This window comes from Mandrillus leucophaeus, unplaced genomic scaffold (assembly GCF_000951045.1).
Source record: "Mandrillus leucophaeus isolate KB7577 unplaced genomic scaffold, Mleu.le_1.0 Scaffold205, whole genome shotgun sequence".
Taxonomy (NCBI): domain Eukaryota; kingdom Metazoa; phylum Chordata; class Mammalia; order Primates; family Cercopithecidae; genus Mandrillus; species Mandrillus leucophaeus.
Window position 1 is genome coordinate 1,500,542 of NW_012102088.1, and position 18,055 is coordinate 1,518,596.

The 18,055-nt window shown below is 50.5% G+C and overlaps 1 protein-coding gene across 1 annotated transcript; it reads left to right on the forward strand.

Annotated features, from left to right (window-relative positions):
* Positions 1-1,271: 1,271 nt before the first annotated feature.
* LOC105539441 (zinc finger protein 544-like) lies at positions 1,272-16,337 on the forward strand (the record flags this gene model as incomplete). The annotated part of the gene is made up of 6 exons (XM_011979739.1): positions 1,272-1,534; positions 2,025-2,123; positions 3,251-3,319; positions 13,317-13,408; positions 15,677-15,803; positions 16,081-16,337. Coding segments are annotated over exons 4-6 (417 nt in total), but the record flags the coding sequence as incomplete, so codon positions are not given.
* Between the last annotated feature and the right edge of the window lie 1,718 nt (positions 16,338-18,055).

Genomic DNA, 18,055 nt, shown 5'->3' on the forward strand with positions numbered 1-18,055 from the left:
TCTCGCTTTGTAGCCTGGGCTGGAATGCAGTGGTGTGATCTCAGCTCACTGCAAGCTCCGCCTCCCAGGTTCATGCCATTCTCCTGCCTCAGTGGATCACAAGGTCAGGAGATCGAGATCATCCTGGCTAACGGGATGAAACCCCGTCTCTACTAAAAATACAAAAAATTAACCGGGCGTGGTGGCGGGCGCCTGTAGTCCCAGCTACTCAGGAGGCTGAGGCAGGAGAAAGGTGTGAACCCGGGAGGCAGAGCCTGCAGTGAGCTGAGATCGCACCACTGCACTCCAGCCTGGGGGACAGAGGGAGACTCCGTCTCACAAAAAAAAAAAAAGACTGAGGGAACCTTCCCAGGAAACCCCTAGCAGCCTTATTTCTCCTTGGCCAGAATACCCTTGCCTAATTCACACAGCAAGAGGCTTGAGTCCATTCCGATTAGCTTAGAATCCATCAAGATCCCCCCTTAGGGAGTCAGATTCTAGATTTCCTGGAAGAATCTAAAAATTGCGGGGTCGTGCTAGCCAGGTATGAAAACAAGCAAGTAAAAAGGTGACGACTGTTGGGTAAAGCTATTGACAAGGTCAGGCACAAGACAGTCAAGCCAAGGAAGGTTAGTCACAGATGCACCCCAGACACAAAAACACAGTGCAGGAGCTGAGGATGCCTGAGCCACAGTGGTTCCCGCCTATCTGGCATTCGTAGGAAAGTTTCCTGTGGTCTCCCTCATTGAAGAGCCAGGACGGGTCAGCAGGTGGTGGGTTTCAGACACTGAGGCTCACAACGCACTGAGACTGAACATGAGACCATTTATAATAACGGAACTCTGACCCACAACTTCTGCAGCAATAGGTACGAAACAGAACTTGGTCACTAACTGCCAGCCTCCCTACTTTTTTCCCTGTCCCACTTAGGAGCTACCACAGAAAGCCAAACAGGCTCGACTGAGCAATCACCTAGGACGAATCGCCGCCTCCAGTTAGCGTGCTTCCAGCTTCCACACGGAATGCTCCAAGTGGGCACACCCGGGGCTTGTTTCTGTCACTAGGACGCGACCCCACGCCCAGGCTGTCCCCGAGTCCCTGCCACAGGCGCAGACGGTGGCGGGCGCCCTTGCCCCTGGGCTCCCGGTTAACGGCCTCGGACCGTTCTCATGGCGCAGTCTTCGTCTCTCACCCCAGCAGGCCAAGGCGCCGGGAAGGCCCCTGAGGAGATGACAGCGCCGAGCTCCATCAGGCGCTAGTCCCGCCACAGTCTCGGCTTCGGTTGCTGGATGAGAACCAGCGTGGCCCGTTCAAGGTGGAGGGCACAGGCGCGCCAAGGAGCAGAGCCGCGGGAAGCAACTCCCTAAGCCACAATGTTAGTCGCGAACACAGGAAAAAGCTCGTCTCGCCGCCGCGGGACCCCAATCTCCCGACCGCAATGAATATACCTGAGAGAGCAACGGCCGCGGCGCGGAATTCTGGGAGTTGTTCGTTGCGCGGAGCGCGGGCACGTCCGCCGGCCACCGGAAGCAGCGCCATTGCCCGGTGCGTGCAGGTGAGTCTGGCCCCCTCAAGGTTGGCGCGGAGGTTTCACTGTTAGCCGGGTGCGGCCGGAGCGCAGGACCAGGCCAGAGCCGCCCCAAGTGACCTGGGCGTGCCGGAGAAACGAGCAGGGCCTGCGGGAGTCCCTCATGCGGCGAGGCCGGGCAAGGGCAGGGGCCTGATGGGATCGGGATCTCTCCGGCCTCAGGGACAGGGAAGGCCAGTCCAGTCAGATTTCCCCTGCCGCAGCGCCCGGCTGGGTCTGAGCTTGTCGGGAGGCTCTCTTGCTGCAGAGCTGGGAGGGAACTGATAGGGCCGGGCCCCCTCGCAGGTCCGGGCAGGGGGTAGGACTGGGTGGGTCCTCCCGACAGAGGGGGCCTGGGTCGAGGGCTGCAGGGGCTGGAGATTCAGGCCGGAGTATGGAGCTCTGGGGCTGCCGACCCAGTGGGCCTCTCCCGGCTCCTTTTTCCTCCCTCAGCTCATCTTCTGCGGCTTATCCACAGGTGGCAGCCCAGAGCCTCCTGGTACAGCGGCACCAGGTGGCGCCTATTGGACCCCAGAGGTCATCCCAGCTCCAGACGTGGACACATTTTCTTCCAATGGTACGTGAAGCTTGAACCTTGAAGAGAACGTGTGTATTTTTCAAGTGAAGAGAAGATTAAGGCCAGTCCTGGCAGGGCAGGGGTAACGGGTGTTGGGGGCCTGCAGTGGTTAAGCGCTGCTGGTGCACCCCAGTGAGAGACTACAGAGGTCAACAGGATGCGATGTGTATGTAACGCCTGTAAGTGAGGGATCGGGGTTGCATTTGTGTTGGGTGATATTTGATGGGGACCGTACAAGGCAGTGCTAATGAGGAAGGCATGGGGTTGGATTTCAGAGTCTAAGGGAGTAGGGAAACATCTGATTGTGGAAATGACTCCGTTTAAGGAGGGATGCCAAAAGACAGGAAGGAGTGGGGGAAGACCGTGTTTCTGTTTCCAGCGTGGAGCCAGGATAGAAGTCACAGTGCAAGCAAGTTGTGGAATTCCTGGTCAGTCTCTGCATGGGAGTTGAGGAGCATGTGGGTGACATGACTGAATGTGGAGGAGGGAATGGCAGCGGCAGGAAGTCCAGGACGTTTGGGCTGGACATGTAACCTGGAGCAGATTGGAAACATCACCCCACAAGCAGGGAAGGAGAAAACTGGAAAAGGAAAGAGAAAGCAACTCCTTCCCTAGCCCTGCAGCCAGAGGGACTTCTGCCAGTTCAGCCCCCACACAGGTCCAGTATGAGGAACAGAAGGAGAATTTTATGTCCAAGTATAATCACTATGAATACATCTGTTGTGCCCCTTTTGCAGGTCAGCACAATTTTTTTTTTTTTTTTTTTTTGAGACGGAGTCTGGCTCTGCCGCCCAGGCTGGAGTGCAGTGGCCGGATCTCAGCTCACTGCAAGCTCCGCCTCCCGGGTTCACGCCATTCTCCTGCCTCAGCCTCCTGAGTAGCTGGGACTACAGGCGCCCGCCACCGCGCCCGGCTAGTTTTTTGTATTTTTTAGTAGAGACGGGGTTTCACCGTGTTAGCCAGGGTGGTCTCGATCTCCTGACCTCGTGATCCGCCCGTCTCGGCCTCCCTAAGTGCTGGGATTACAGGCTTGAGCCACCGCGCCCGGCCCAGCACAATGTTAAACTCTGTAAATGCAACTCAGTTCTTTCAGCATCCTCACAAGGCAGGGCTTGCTGTCTTTCCAGATGTCTACAGATGAGGAAACTGAGGCCTGGAGAGGTTAAAGAGGCCCGTTCAGAGTCCTACAGCAGCAGGTAATGGAGGCAGTACTTTGAAAGCAGGTTGCAAAGTGAGTGTTCTCAGCCCTTGCCCTTGGATGCCTCCAGACAAGGAAGGACAGGGTTAGAGAGCAGAGATGGACACAGGCAGTGAGAGATTCCCCAGGGAAGGCCAGGAGCATCAGGACAGGATAGTATCACATAGGATATTGGGCAGACCTCTTGGGTGTGGTCTACATTTGTGTTTGTGTGTGTGTGCAGGAATGAGAGAGCAGAGCAGGGATGGGCAAGATAAGGAGGGGAAAACAAAGTGTTGGTCACTCTGTTCAGGCCTCAGCTGAGAGGAGAAGAGGCATGGAGGTGGGGCACTGGGCTATGGATTCATCTTGACCAGAGAGAAGACATCTGACCTCGGAATTTGAAGGGAGCTATTAATGAGTGCAGGCTTGCAGGAGTTTGTGTGCCAGGAAGTTGAAAGAGTCCAGAGTCATCCCTTGGAGTGAATTAAAAGGCTGATTTGTCTGCAAAGAGAGGACAGTGGTGGAAGGGGGCTGAAGTAGGGAGTGAGAGCATGAGCTTGCAGCTGTAAGGGGATGGTGACTGAGCGGATACTGGTGTTCCTGAACTCCTATACCACCCAGGACTCAGAAACTAGCAGGGTTGGGCAGAGAGGGCAGTCAAGGGCATGGGCAGATTACATAGAACAAACAGGTCAGAGAGGCCAGGAGATGGACCTCAGGCCAAGGATGCTAAGAAAAAGAACAGGGGCATTGGGCTGGGCTGGGCTGGGCTGGGGTGTACCGGATGGGGAGGCTGGGAGCCTAAGTGGTAGTGTGCTTAGGGTCATGAGCTATGGAGCTCCCCACTTCTCACTCCCCAGCCACAAGGCCTCAGTTAAGTTTTACTCAAGTTCTTTCTGCCTTGGTTTCCTCTTTCAGAAAACAGGGTAAATGCTGATAATTGTCTTTGTGGGGTTACAAGGAAGATCAAATGTATGAATTCAGGCAGAGAACAGGGTACAGTGCCTGTCCTGTAGGAAGTACAGCCTGAATGGTCAGTGGATTCTGAAAGGTAGGAAGGCCTGGGGCATTTTCTAGGGAAGGAGGCTGAGATCATAGGCCCCAGCATGTTTTGATTCATGTCTTCATTATTATTTTTTTTTATAGACGGAGTCTCACATGTTGCCCAGACTTGTCTCGAACTTCTGACCTCAGGAGAGCCTCCTGCCTTGGCCTCACAAAGTGCTGGGATTATATGTCTTTAATACAGAGCAGCTTTTTGTATTTTTCAGCCGTGCAGTTTATTTTATTGTGAACTGTTTGTGACTGTCACCTCTTTTTCTCATAGATCGTTATTTTCATTAAAGAAGCTTAAATATTTTGTCAAGTTGAAAAAATAGTCCTGGTTTTTTTTTTTGTTTTTTTTTTTTAGAGACAAGATCTCGCTCTGTCACCCAGGCTGGAATTGTGGCATGACCTCAGCTCGCTGCAGCCTCCGCCTCATGGGTTCAAGCGATTCTTGTGCCTCAGCCTCCCAAGTTACTGGGACCACAGATGTGCGCCACCACACCCAGCTAATTTTTTTATTGTTTTAGTATAGACAGGGTTTCACCATGTTGTCCAGGCTGGTCTTGAACTTGAAAAGTAATAGAAAACATAATATGTAATGGCAGAAATACGACTAGTTTTCACAGTAAATGTGATAGGTAGAACTCTTGTTTTAGTAGACACTTTGAATTGAAAATAAAAAGTTAAAGATACGTGCTACTTAGAAGAGTCAGATGATCCAGGCTTTGACAAATAGGTGGTAGGATGAGAATAGATCCATCAGTGAAAACAAATAAGGAAACGGGTGGCAAGATAATATCAGATAAGGTAGACCTTTAGTTCAACAGCATTAGGACACTTTTATCTTTTTTTTTCTTTCTTTTTTTTTTTTTTTGAAACAGGGTCTCACTCTGTCACTCACGCTGGAGTGCAGTGATGCTATCACAGCTCACTGCAGCCTTGAACTCCCAGCTCAAGTGAGCCTCCCACCTCAACCTTCTCAGTAGTTGGGACTACAAGTGTATGCCACTACACCCAGCTAACTTTTTGATTTTTTTGTAGAGATTTGGTCTCACTTTGTTGTCCAAGCTAGTCTCCAACTCCTAGGCTCAAGCAGTCTTCCTGCTTTGACCTCTGTAATAGTCTGTTCTCATGCTGCTAATAAAGACATACCCAGGCCAGGCGCGGTGGCTCACGCCTGTAATCCCAGCACTTTGGGAGGCAGAGGTGGGTGGATCACAAGGTCAGGAGATTGAGACCATCCTGGCTAATATGGTGAAACCCGGTCTCTATTAAAAAAAAAAAAATACAAAAAATTAGCCGGGCGTGGTGGCAGGCACCTGTAGTCCCAGCTACTTGGGAGGCTGAGGCAGGAGAATGGTGTGAACCCAGGAGGCAGAGCTTGCAGGCTTGATGTGAGTTGAGATCGCGTCACTGCACTCCAGCCTGAGCAACAGAGCGAGACTCCATCTCAAAAAAAAAAAAAAAAAGACATACCCAAGACTGGGTAATTTATAAAGGAAAGAGGTTTAATTGACTCACAGTTTCACATAGCTGGGGAGGTCTCACAATCATGGCAGAAGGCAAAGGAGAAGCAAAGTCACACCTTACGTGGCAGCAGGCAAGAGGGTGTGTGCAGGGGAACTCTTCTTTATAGAAGCATCAGATCTTGTGAGACTGTCACAAGAACAGCAAGGAAAAGACCTGCCCCCATGACTCAGTTACCTGGGTCCCTCCCATAACATGACACGTGGGAATTATGGGAGCTACAATATAAAAAGATTTAGGTGGGGACACAACCAAACCACATCAGCCTCCAAAAGTCCTGGGATTACAGGCATGATTACAGGATTAAGGCCTGGCCTTATCATCTCTTTAGTGATAAAAGGCTATAGGAAGAAGATACATTAATCTTGAATGTTTATGGGCCAGACACCATAGCATAGATATAAAACAAAAATTGTGTACTTAAAGGAAATATGAGAAGGACTATATGAGAAACTAAAACACTTATCTTAGAATTTGATCAGGCAGACAAAATAGAGTATAATAAATTATTTTAAGTATGGTGTCAAAGTAGATACTTTATAGATTTCTCTACACACTTCTGTCTGTAATATATTCAGCCCACAGAAAATTAAAAGGCCCAGATTTTCTTCTGTGTACACAAGGCCCCTCCTTTATTAGATCTGTAAATCATTGAGTTCCCTTGGTCCTGGGTCCTCTTCCCTCTCTGTAACTCGATTGTTCCTGTTTAGTTTAAGTGCTGCTGAGTCTCGTGGACTTAAATATCTTTATTGTGGTGCCCCAATTTCTTCTCTGGGCTTCAGGCTGGCAAACGTAACTGCCTGTGTAACATTCCCACTTGGAAATTGTGTCCAGCCTTAACATGTCTTGATTCCCACCCCTCCTTCTTGTTCACTCTGGGAAAAGATAGAAACTTCCCCAAGTTCTTGAATCTAGAAAAAGAGATGTCATTATTGAGCCTTCACTCCCAATTCTATTGCATAACTGATTATACTTCCAATGTAGAGAATGAATCTGCCCACTTCTCTCCATTTTGCTGTCCCTTGAGTCCAGGCCTTTGGTGATAGCCACTTCTCCTTATTGCACCTTTACTCCCCGCAGTGGATATTCTCCAGCCTGCCAACATCTACATAAGCCCAGCAATGCCTTCTCTCTCTCTGAGATAGAATTCTAAACTTGTATGGGACTTTCTCTAGCTGTGGCCCTTGCCTTTCTCTATGCTCAGGTCATGGGATGTGCCAGGGTCTTCCCAATCTCTGGGGTGAGGTTTCCAGTCTGCCTCAGCCTCTGCCTGTGCATTGGAGTGCCTCCCCTCCCTTAACCTCATCCTGTGGCCATAGCACTATAGTCTTTCATTAATCCAATGCTGACTGCACTTCATTATTCTTGCCTGTTTGCTCATGTGGCCTCCCTGCTACCTGGGAAAAGGCCGCACGCACAGGCTGGGGTTGTGCCCTTGCTGGGTCTGGGTCCCACTTACATCCCTGGCCTGGAGCCTGGCACTTGGAGCGAGCCCAGAGTTCATCATTGTTGATGGTGACACTGCTGCTTTTCCTCTCTTATTGCGTTAGGATAGCTCAAGGAGCAGTTCTTCCCTTTGCATGTGTACCTGTGTGCAGCATTCTGGGAGCTGCCTGGCAATTCTGCTTTTGAATATTTAACCTAAACATACACATGCAGAAAGGCAGGCATGTGTGAAAGCAAGAGTGGCCATTATAGGGCTGATGTGAGGGTGAAATTTGGAAAAGTCGTAAATACTCAAACATTAAACTCTGAGGGTCTGTGATGTGCTCAGTACAGAGGGGGTGTGGGTTTCTGGCTCAGAAGCCTCCCATTGTTGTCACTTCTCCTCCTCTGTCTCTGGTCCTCCCACCTCCCTCACTGTAGCGATCATTGTGGTGACACCAGGCTTACCCCCAACAGTCTCCCCATCTAAAGATCTTCAATGTGGGTCTCTTCTTTCCATGTAGGGTCACGTATTCACAGGTTGTAGGGATTAGGATGTGGCCATCATTCAACTCACTACAGTCACGGTTTAAAAAAAAAAAAAAATTGCAAAGCCCTGATCAGCATGCAAAGGGACAGGGAGAACAGGGAGGGGACACAGGACACAGGTTTGGTGGTGTCAGGGTGAGTTTTTCCTCCTTGTGCAGGGGAGGCAGAGTGTTCAGCATTTGCTGTCACTGTGTCCTGACTGACTGGCCTCTGAGTTTTTCTTCGTGTTCAGGAAGAGAAGGTGGTGAAACTAAACAGGGCTGGGCGCTCTGCGGCTGCAGGTTTTTTCACATCTGCTGGTGTGTGAGGTTGGCCTCAGGCTGAAGAGTCCTGTGCCTGACACAGCCTTGCCCACAAGGTTCTTCCTCCCTGTAAAGCAGTTTCTCAGCTCAGCACAGTCAGCATTTGGGGCCAGATCATCCTCTAGGGCTGCCCCGTGAGCTGTAGAATGTTTTACACCTTCCTACCCTCTGCCCACCAGACGGCAGCCAGTAGCTGTCCCCTTCTGCACCTCCTTCCCACTCCACTCCCACCAAACTCCCGAAACTGTCTTCAAACGTGGCCAAATGTTCCCTGAAGGCAAAACTGCCCCCAGTTGAGGACGACTGCTGTGAAGAAATGGCCCACCTTTCTCGAAATTCCTGAAGGCCTGTTTCTTATTAAGTAAGCCTGGCGTTCACTGTGTACGGGTCCTTGAGACCATTCACAGGTTGACCAGAAGGACTCACAGAACTCTGAAAAGCTCTTATATTCACAGTTACAGTTTAGTACATTGAAAGGCTACAGATTAAAATTACAAGGCTGGGCATAGTGGCTCACGCCTATAATCCCAACACTTTGGGAGGCCGGGGTGGGCAGATCGCCCAAGGTCAGGAGTTTGAGACCAGCCTGGCCAACATGGTGAAACCCCGTCTTTACTAAAAATACAAAAACTAGCCAGGTGTGGTGGCACGCACTTGGGAGGCTGAGAAAGGAGAATCGCTTGAACCCAGGAGATTGAGGTTGCAGGGACCCAAGATCACACCACTGCACTCCAGCCTGGGTGACAGAGCAAGACTCCGTCTAAAAAAAAAAAAAAAATTACAGTGGGCAAAGGCATATAAGCTGGAGTCCGGGAGAGACCAGGACCAGCGTTCAGCTCATTCAGTGCTCAGTGAAGTTGCGTAGACAGTGCTTAATTCTCCAGTGACCATGTGGACCAGGAAGCTCACCCAAGCCTTGGTGCTTAGGTTTTTTTCATTGAGGGATCTGTTATGTAGGCATGGAACCCATATAAATTACTTTGGCTACGCAGGCCCTCCAGAGATCCCCCTAATACACCATGGCCCAGTGCCCCTGGCAGGCAAAGACATTTTATCAGGCAGGATAGCCCAAGGGCTCAGAGATTACCCCCCAGCAGCCAGTCAAGGATCAGACCTTTCTTTTTCTTTTTTGAGACAGAGTCTCACTCTGTCGCCCAAGCTGGAGTGCAGTGACTGGATCTCTGCTCACTACAAGCTCCGCCTCCTGGGTTCATGCCATTCTCCTGCCTCAGCTTCCCGAGTCGCTGAGACTACAGGCACCCGCCACCATGCCCGGCTAATTATGTTTTTAGGAGAGATGGGGTTTCCTCATGTTAGCCAGGATGGTCTCGATCTCCTGACCTCGTGATCTGCCCACCTTGGCCTCCCAAAGTGCTGGGATTACAGGCATGAGCCACCGTGCACAGCACAGACCTTTCTTAAGAATGTGCAGGGTGTCGGCCAGGCGCGGTGGCTCACGCCTGTAATCCCAGCACTTTGGGAGGCCGAGCTGGGTGGATCACTTGAGGTCAGGAGTTTGAGACCAGCCTGGTCAACATCCTGAAACCCCACCTCTACTTAAAAAATACAAACATTAGCTGGGCATTGTGATGCGTGCCTGTAATCCCAGCTACTCAGGAAGCTGAGGCAGGAGAATCACATGAACCTGGGAGGTGGAGGTTGAAGTGAGCTGAGATCGTGCCACCGCACTCCAGCCTGGGTGACAGAGTGAAACTCCTTCTCAAAAAAAAAAAAAGAAAAGAAAAGTGCAGGGTGTGGATGACCCAGGCTTGCTAAACCAGCCCTGCACACTCCCTGTAATGTGTGTGTGATGTGGCAGTGTGACCATTTCAGCATCAGGGAATGATGGGTTTAGCATTTACCTTTTTGGGGTAGGGGTCGTCTTTTTCTTTTTCTCCTTCTCTTTCTCCTTCTCCTCTTTCTCTTTTCCTTTCTTTTTGTTGTTTGAGACAGGGTCCACTCTGTAACTGAGGCTGGAGTGTGGTGGCACGATCACTACTCACTGCAACCTCAACCTCCGGGGCTCAAGCAATCATCCTGCCTCAGCCTCATGAGAACCTGGGATCACACGCATGCACCACCATGCCCGGCCAATTAAAAAATATATATATGTATATATATTTGTAGAGATAGGGTCTCCCTGTGTTGCCCAGGCGATTCTCGAACTCCTGGGCTCAAACGATGCTCCCGCCTTGGCCTCCCAAAGTGTTGGGATTACAGGCGTGAGCCACTGTGCCTGGCCCACTTTGTTCTTTTGAGTAAGTTTAATGTTGGGAGTCAGATAAATGTGTACATACTCACACCAATTCTAAGTCTTGCAAGTTGAACATTTTGTCATAGCTTATGTTATATTTTAAACCTTTTTTGGTAGGGTGTGAATGCCTCCTCCCCAAACTTGTCATCTAATAGCAATTCTAATCATTCACATTCCATTTCTTTTCTTTTCGTTTTTTTGAGACAGAGTCTCACTCTGTCACCCAGGCTGGAGTGCTGTGGCGTAATCTCAGCTCACTGCAAGCTCCACCTCCCGGGTTCATGCTATTCTCCTTCCTCAGCCTTCTGAGTACCTGGGACTACAGGCGCCCGCCACCATGCCGGCTAATTTTTTTGTATTTTTTAGTAGAGACGGGGTTTCGCCATGTTAGCTAGGATGGTCTCGATCTCCTGACTTCGTGATCCGCCTGCCTCGGCCTCTGAAAGTGCTGGGATTACAGGCGTGAGCCACTGCGCCCCGCCTACATTTCATTTCTTTTGTGTGTGTTGGTGCCTTGTCTGTCCTCCCGTGGCACTGAGGTCGCATGCAGTTCTTTGCATTGCATTGTCTTTGTTTTTTGTTTCAGCACTGAATTTGCTGTTCACTTCTAGCTGTGTCTTTCCACTTGTTCTTGGAGGACTTGAGTGCTTGGTTTGCCTGAAGAATGTTATGTATCTGTTCGGAAGAGAGATTAGGACTTGCCACAAAGTCATGCCTAGAGGGGAGAGTATCCCTGCAGAATTCAGCATAGGAAAGGAGGCCTCAGGCACCAGGAGTGTGTGAGAGCAGGAGAGTTCTCTGAAGAGATTGCTTGGGAAATGAGAACATCACTGGGGTGACGTCCCAGCAGCTGCGAGTGTTGAGGCTCCTGTGAGGTGGCCCATGCTTCGGCTCTGTGTTCCTGGCCAGAGCAGGGACCAGCACCCCAACATCTGCAGGTGGAAGAAGTTTCCCAAGCTTTTGAAAGGAAAGGTGAAAACTGCCAAAAAAAAATATGACACAGAGAAAGCGAGATTTCCGCAATGCATGGCTTGATATTTGATATTCCAGGGAAATTTTTTTTCTGAGAATATAGAGCAAGAAAAATGCCAGCATTCAAACTGGAAGAATGATAAGTGTTCAGCATCTGCAATGGCTGCCTTTATCTGCTCTTCTAGCCCAAATGGGAGTTGTTTCGCCTTTTTTTTTTTTTTTTTTTTTTTGAGACAGGGTCTTGCTCTGTTGCCCAGGCTGGAGTCCAGTGGTGTGATCTCAGCTCACTGCAACCTTGACCTCTAGGCCTCATGCAATCCTCTCATCTCAGCCCCTACCCCCACCAGTAGCTGGGATCGCAGACCATGCCCAGCTAACATTTTGTGTTTTTGTTTTGTTTTTTTTTTGAGACAATGTCTCACTCTGTCGCCCAGGCTGGAGTGGAGTGGCGCAATCTCGGCTCACTACAACTCAGCCTTCCGAGTAGATGGGATTACAGGCATAGGCCACCATGCCCAGCTAATTTTTGTATTTTTAGTAGAGATAGGGTTTCACCATCTTGGCCAGGCTGGCCTTTAACTCCTGACCTTGTATCTGCCCACCTCAGCCTCCCAAAGTGCTGGGATTACAGATGTGAACCACTGTGCCCGGCTGGCTAACGTGTTTTTTTTTTTTTTTTTTGAGACAAAGTCTGGCTCTATTGCCCAGGCTAGAGTGCAGTGGTGTGATCTCGGCTCACTGCAACCTCTGCCTCCTGGGTTCACACCATTCTCCTGCCTTAGCCTCCCAAGTAGCTGGGACTACAGGCACCCACCACCATGCCTGGCTAATTTTTTGTATTTTTAGTAGAAACGGGGTTTCACCGTGTTCGCCAGGATGGTCTCGATCTCCTGACCTTGTAATCCGCCTGCCTCGGCCTCCCAAAGTGCTGGGATTACAGGTGTGAGCCACCGCGCCCGGCCTGGCTAATGTTTTTATAGAGAGGAGGTCTCATTTTGTTGCCCAGGCTGGTCTTAAGCTCTTGGACTCAAGCAGTCTGCCTGCTTCAGCCTTCCAAAGTGTTGGGATTCCTGGCATGAGCCACCACGCTGGCCTTTGGGGTCAGAGTTCAAGGTTCTTCATGAACTAGAAAGCATTGTACAAACGAAAGGCACCATCAGGTCGAGTGAGCGTAGTCATATGAGCAAAGGCAGAGATACCGGATGCGTTTCTGGAATGTTCAGTGGTCTCGAGTAACCTGTTGGAGCCTGCAGAGGGTGTGCTTCAGTGCCGATGTGGTGATGGGAGTCAGAGGTGTGGAAGGGTTTGGTGCCATTCAGGAGGGTTTTTGCCAAACTCTCAGTAGGACAGTGATGTGACTGCTGCAAGGGGATTAGACAAGCAGAAGATAGGAAGGGTTTGGTGACTGAGTTCAGGAGAGAGGGTGGCAGGCGTGCCCTGGCAGTAGGCAGCATCCTGGCACTTCCAGCTGAGACCAAGGGAGGGCATCCCTGGACAACACCCCCTCCCAGCCGAGGGAAGTTCCCTGCGCCGCCCTGCTGGGGAGTGTCACATCCTCCTTGTCCCCACGCCCCCATTGTCATCATTTCTGAAAACAGCTTATGATACATTGTGATATGCTAAATGCACAATTACTTAGACACCTGGCCTCCATCTCCCTTCCTTAGTCATGAAATGATAGGAAAAATGCCCCTGCTTGCCCTTGACTGTTGAGGGGGCTGCTGCGTGTCTGGGCTCACAGCTGAGACACTCAGCATGTGACTGGGCACGTCCCCTGAGCCTGAGGTAGCCCAGGTCTGTACCCAGGCGTGAGGCCCATTCCTGCACCTGGGAAGCCCCGCTTGTCGCTGGCCAGCCCGTCGTTCTCTAGGGTGGGTGTGGGCTCTGGAGGTGTGCGGGAGCCGAGGGGCTGAATCTCTGCTTGTTTTCCACTCCAGACTGGTCTCTTGAGGACCTCTGCCCTCTACACAGCAGCCTCTTCAGGTGCAGGGAGGAAATGGAAGCACGTTCTAAGCTGGTTCCGCCCCAGGTGAGTGGGGGTCTTTGCTCTCAGTGCCTTGGTCTCCACAGATGTAAAACGGGTCCAGGAATAGCACCCGCCCCTGCAGGCTGTCACACAGGAGTGCTCCAGCGCTGGCCAGTGCTTCCCAGTGAAACGCTCCAGTTCCCTGCAGTAAAGTGCGGCACCCGTCACCAGCATGGATGAGCCTAGAGCTCCCTGGACTAGACCCAGCACAAGTCTCCCATGCCTGTTCCACCAGGCCAGGTCTGTGCTTCCGACATTTTGCTTGTGGTTGCTCCTCAGGCCCTTGAGGATGGATGAGGCTGAGCCCTACACGCCAACAGCCACACTGGGCCCTCAACCCTCATGGACACCCCTGGCTGGGGGAGTGTCCCCTTAAAGTACTATAGTTACCTACCTACAGGGTCCCATGTAAATGGTGAGGGCCCTCTCTTCCTGGCTTGCAGACAGCCATTGTCCCACTATGTCCTTATGTAGTGAGGAGAGAGAAAGAGAGCACGCATGCGCTCTGGTGTCTTTTCCTCTTCTTATTTTATTTTTTGATGTAGTATCTCCTATTGCCCAGGCTGGAGGGCAGCAGTGCGATGTTGGCTCACAGCAGCCTTGAACTCCTGGGCTCAAGCGATCCTCCCACCTCAGCCTCTCCAATAGCTGGGACTACAGGCATGCAGTAGCATGCTTGGCGAATTTATTATATATTTAGTGAGGACAGGGTTTTGCCATGTTGCTCAGGCTGGTCTCAAACTCCTGGACTCAAGAGATGCTTCAGCCTCAGCCTCCCAAAGTGCTTGGATCACAGACGTGAGCCACCATGCCCAGCCTCTTCCTTTTCTTAAAAGGACTCCAGTCCTATTGGATTAGGGTCCCACCCTTACGACCTCACTTAATCTTAATCACCTTCTTTTGTTTTTTGTTTGTTTGTTTGTTTGTTTGTTTGTTTTTTGAGACGGAGTCTTGTTCTGTTGCACAGACCGCAGTGCAGTGGTGCAGTCTCGGCTCGCTGCAACTCCACCTCCTGGGTTCAAGCAATTCTCCTGCCTCAGCCTCCCAAGTAGCTGGGATTACAGGTGCCCACCACCACACCCAGCTAATTTTTTGTAGAGATGGGGTTTCACCATGTTGGCCAGGCTGGTTTCGAACTCCTGACCTCAAGTGATCCACCTACCTCAGCCTCCCAAAGTGTTGGGATTACAGGTGTGAACCACCACGCCTGGCCCCCAATCACCTTCTTAAACAGTTTTTAAACATTTAACCTTAATCACCTTCTTTGTTTGTTTGTTTGTTTATTTGTTTTGAGATGGAGTCTCGCTCTGTCACCCAGGCTAGAGTAAAATGGCACGATCTCAGCTCACTACAACCTCCGCCTCCCAGGTTCAAGCGATTCTTCTGCCACAGCCTCCTGAGTAGCTGGGATTACAATCACGTGCCACCATGCCCGGCTAATTTTTGTATTTTTAGTAGAGACTGGGTTTCATCAGGTTGGCCAGGCTGGTCTCGAACTCCTGACCTCGTGATCTGCCCGCCTCGGCCTCCCAAAGTGTTGGGATTATAGGAGTGAGCCACCGTGCCTGGCCAATCACCTTCTTAAACAGTCACTTTGGGAGTTAGGGTTCAACATGTGAATTTGGGGAACAGCTCATTCTATAGCATTAGCCTGTTAAAAACATACCACAGCCCTGATTTGTCCTACAGGCTGTAGTTTTTCCACCCCTGATTTAGAGCGTCTTTCTTACCTCATTTCGAATCTGTGATTTTGTAGAGAGGCAGTGGGTGAGGATCTCCTAGTGGAGTTCCTGTCATTTCCAGTCCAGAAATCAGGACCACTGCTGTGACTGGCAAGAGGTGAGATGCCCAGAAAAGGAATGGTACAGACCACATACATGGAGCTGTCCCAGACCATTTGGGTTGCTATAATAAGATACCTTAGAATGAGTAATTTACAAACAACAGAATTTACTGCTCACAGTTCTGGAAGCTGGTAAGTCCAAGATTAGTGTGTCAACAGAGTTGGTCTGGTTGGGGCCTGCTGTCTCATAGATGGCACCTTTTATGTGTCCTCATATGGTAGAAGGTGAACACAGGTGCCCCTCAAACCTCTTTTATGAGGACATTAATTGCCTTGTAAAGACCCCACCTCTTAACACTATCTTACTGGGTATTAGGTTCCAGTGTATGAATTTTAGTGGGGGACATGAACATTTAGGCCTTAGGAGGTACCTCCATGAGGGCATGAGGACCTGGGGTCTCTGAGCAGTAACAAATGCTCTGTTTCAGGCATCTGTGTGCTTCGAGGACGTGGCTATGGCATTCACACAGGAGGAGTGGGAACAACTGGACCTGGCCCAGAGGACACTGTACCGAGAGGTGACACTGGAGACCTGGGAGCATATTGTCTCCCTGGGTAAGGGGCTGTGCCCATGGAAGGAGGTTCTACCCCCAGGACTCAAAGCTGTACCAAGTTCTGAAGTGTGTTCCAGAATGGGCTGGAAGATACTGGAAGCAGGTCCCTTTCAGGTGCAGGTCCCAGGGGTTGCCCCTCACTCTAGCTCTGGAACAGGACTTGTAGTCCCAGCAGTGGGGAGTTTCCTCGGGATGGCACCAGGGGCTGAAGTTTGGACCCAGGACATGGTTCTTGGTTTCCAAGCAGAGGAGCAAGTCCTTTTTCCCTCTTTGACCAGGGCTTTTCCTTTCCAAATCTGATGTGATCTCTCAGCTGGAGCAAGAAGAGGACCTGTGCAGGGCAGAGCAGGTGGCCCCCCGAGGTAAGAGCAGACCTTGTGGTGAGCAACTCACAGTTAACAAACTTGGACAGAGAGCTCTCCGCAGGGCCCCAGGGGCCAAAGAGGGAGCCTTGTTTAGAGGAAGCTTCCTTGGGTGCTCTCTGCAGCAGTTCCCCCATTCAAAGGAGTTCACCCATTCGAAGTGTGCAGTTCATGGCTTCCAGTGTCTTCCCTGAGTGTGGAACCCTCACCATAATCAGTTCCAGAACAGTTCATCATCCCAACCATTTAGCCCTCTTTACTTGATTTGTTTTGTTTTTAATTAATGTATTTTATTATTATTTTTTGAGATAGGGTTTCACTCTGTTGCCCAGGCTGAAGTGCGGTGGCACTATCTTGGCTCACTGTAGCCCCCACCTCCCTGGCTCAAGCAATTCTCATGTATCAGCCTCCCTAGTAGCTTGGACTACAGGTGCACACCGCCACACCTGGCTAATTTTTTTGTTTTTGTTTTTTAAGACAGAGTTTCGCTTTTGTTGCCCAGGCTGGAGTGCAATGGCACAATCTTGGCTCACTACAACCTCCACCTCCCAGGTTCAAGTGATTCTCCTGCCTCAGCCTCCCAAGTAGCTGGGATTACAGGCATGCACCACCATGCCTGGCTAATTTTGTTTTTTGTTGTTGTTGTTGTTTTTGCGTGTTTTTTTTTTAGACGGAGTCTCGCTCCTGTCACCCAGGCTGGAGTGCAGTGGCGCAATTTCGGCTTATTGCAAGCTCCGCCTCCCGGGTTCATGGCATTTTCCTGCCTCAACCTCCCGAGTACCTAGGACTACAGGCGCCTGCCACCACGCCCGGCTAATTTTTTGTACTTTTAGTAGAGACAGGGTTTCACCATGTTAGCCAGGATGATCTCGATCTCCTGACCTCGTGATCTGCCCGCCTCGACCTCCCAAAGTGCTGGGATTACAGGTGTGAGCCACCGTGCCCAGCCCTAATTTTGTATTTTTATTAGAGACGGGGTTTCTCCATGTAGGTCAGGCTGGTCTTGATCTCCCAACCTTGGGTGATCTACCCACCTCAGCCTCCCAAAGTGCTGGGATTACAGGCGTGAGCCACTGTGCCCGGCCATTAATTTTTATATTTTTAATGGAGGTAGGGTTTCACCATGTTGCCCAGGCTAATAGACTTTATTTTTTAGAGCAGTTTTAGGTTTGTAGGTAAGTTGAGGAGAAAGTACAGAGTTCCCATGTCTGCTGTCCTACACACACACATGCAGTTTCTCCTGCTGTTAACAGCTTGCATTTGTATTGTACATCTGTTACAATCGATAAACCTATCTTGAGGCATGTTTTTTTTTTTTTCTTTTTTTTCAGACAGAGTCTCACTCTGTCACCAGGCTAGAGTACAGTGGTGTGATCTCAGCTCAATGCAACTTCTGCCCCCCGGGTTCAAGCGATTTTCCTGCCTCAGCCTCCCGAGTAGCTGGGACTACAGGCACGTACTACCACGCCCAGCTAATTTTCGTATTCTATAGAACCCAGCTGGGCACGGTGGCTCAAGCCTGTAATCCCAGCACTTTGGGAGGCCGAAACAGGTGGATCATGAGGTCAGGAGATCGAGACCATCCTGGCTAACATGGTGAAACCCCGTCTCTACTAAAAAATACAAAAATAAACTAGCCGGGCGAGGTGGCGGGCGCCTGTAGTCCCAGCTACTCGGGAGGCTGAGGCAGGAGAATGGTGTAAGCCCGGGAGGCGGAGCTTGCAGTGAGCTGAGATCCGGCCACTGCACTCCAGCCTGGGCAACAGAGCGAGACTCCGTCTCAAAAAAAAAAAAAACACAGCCGCACAAACGCCTGGATACATGCAACTCCATCTCACTTTCCCATTCAACAGCAAACACCAGATTCCAAACAATGTTGGGGCCAAACAGT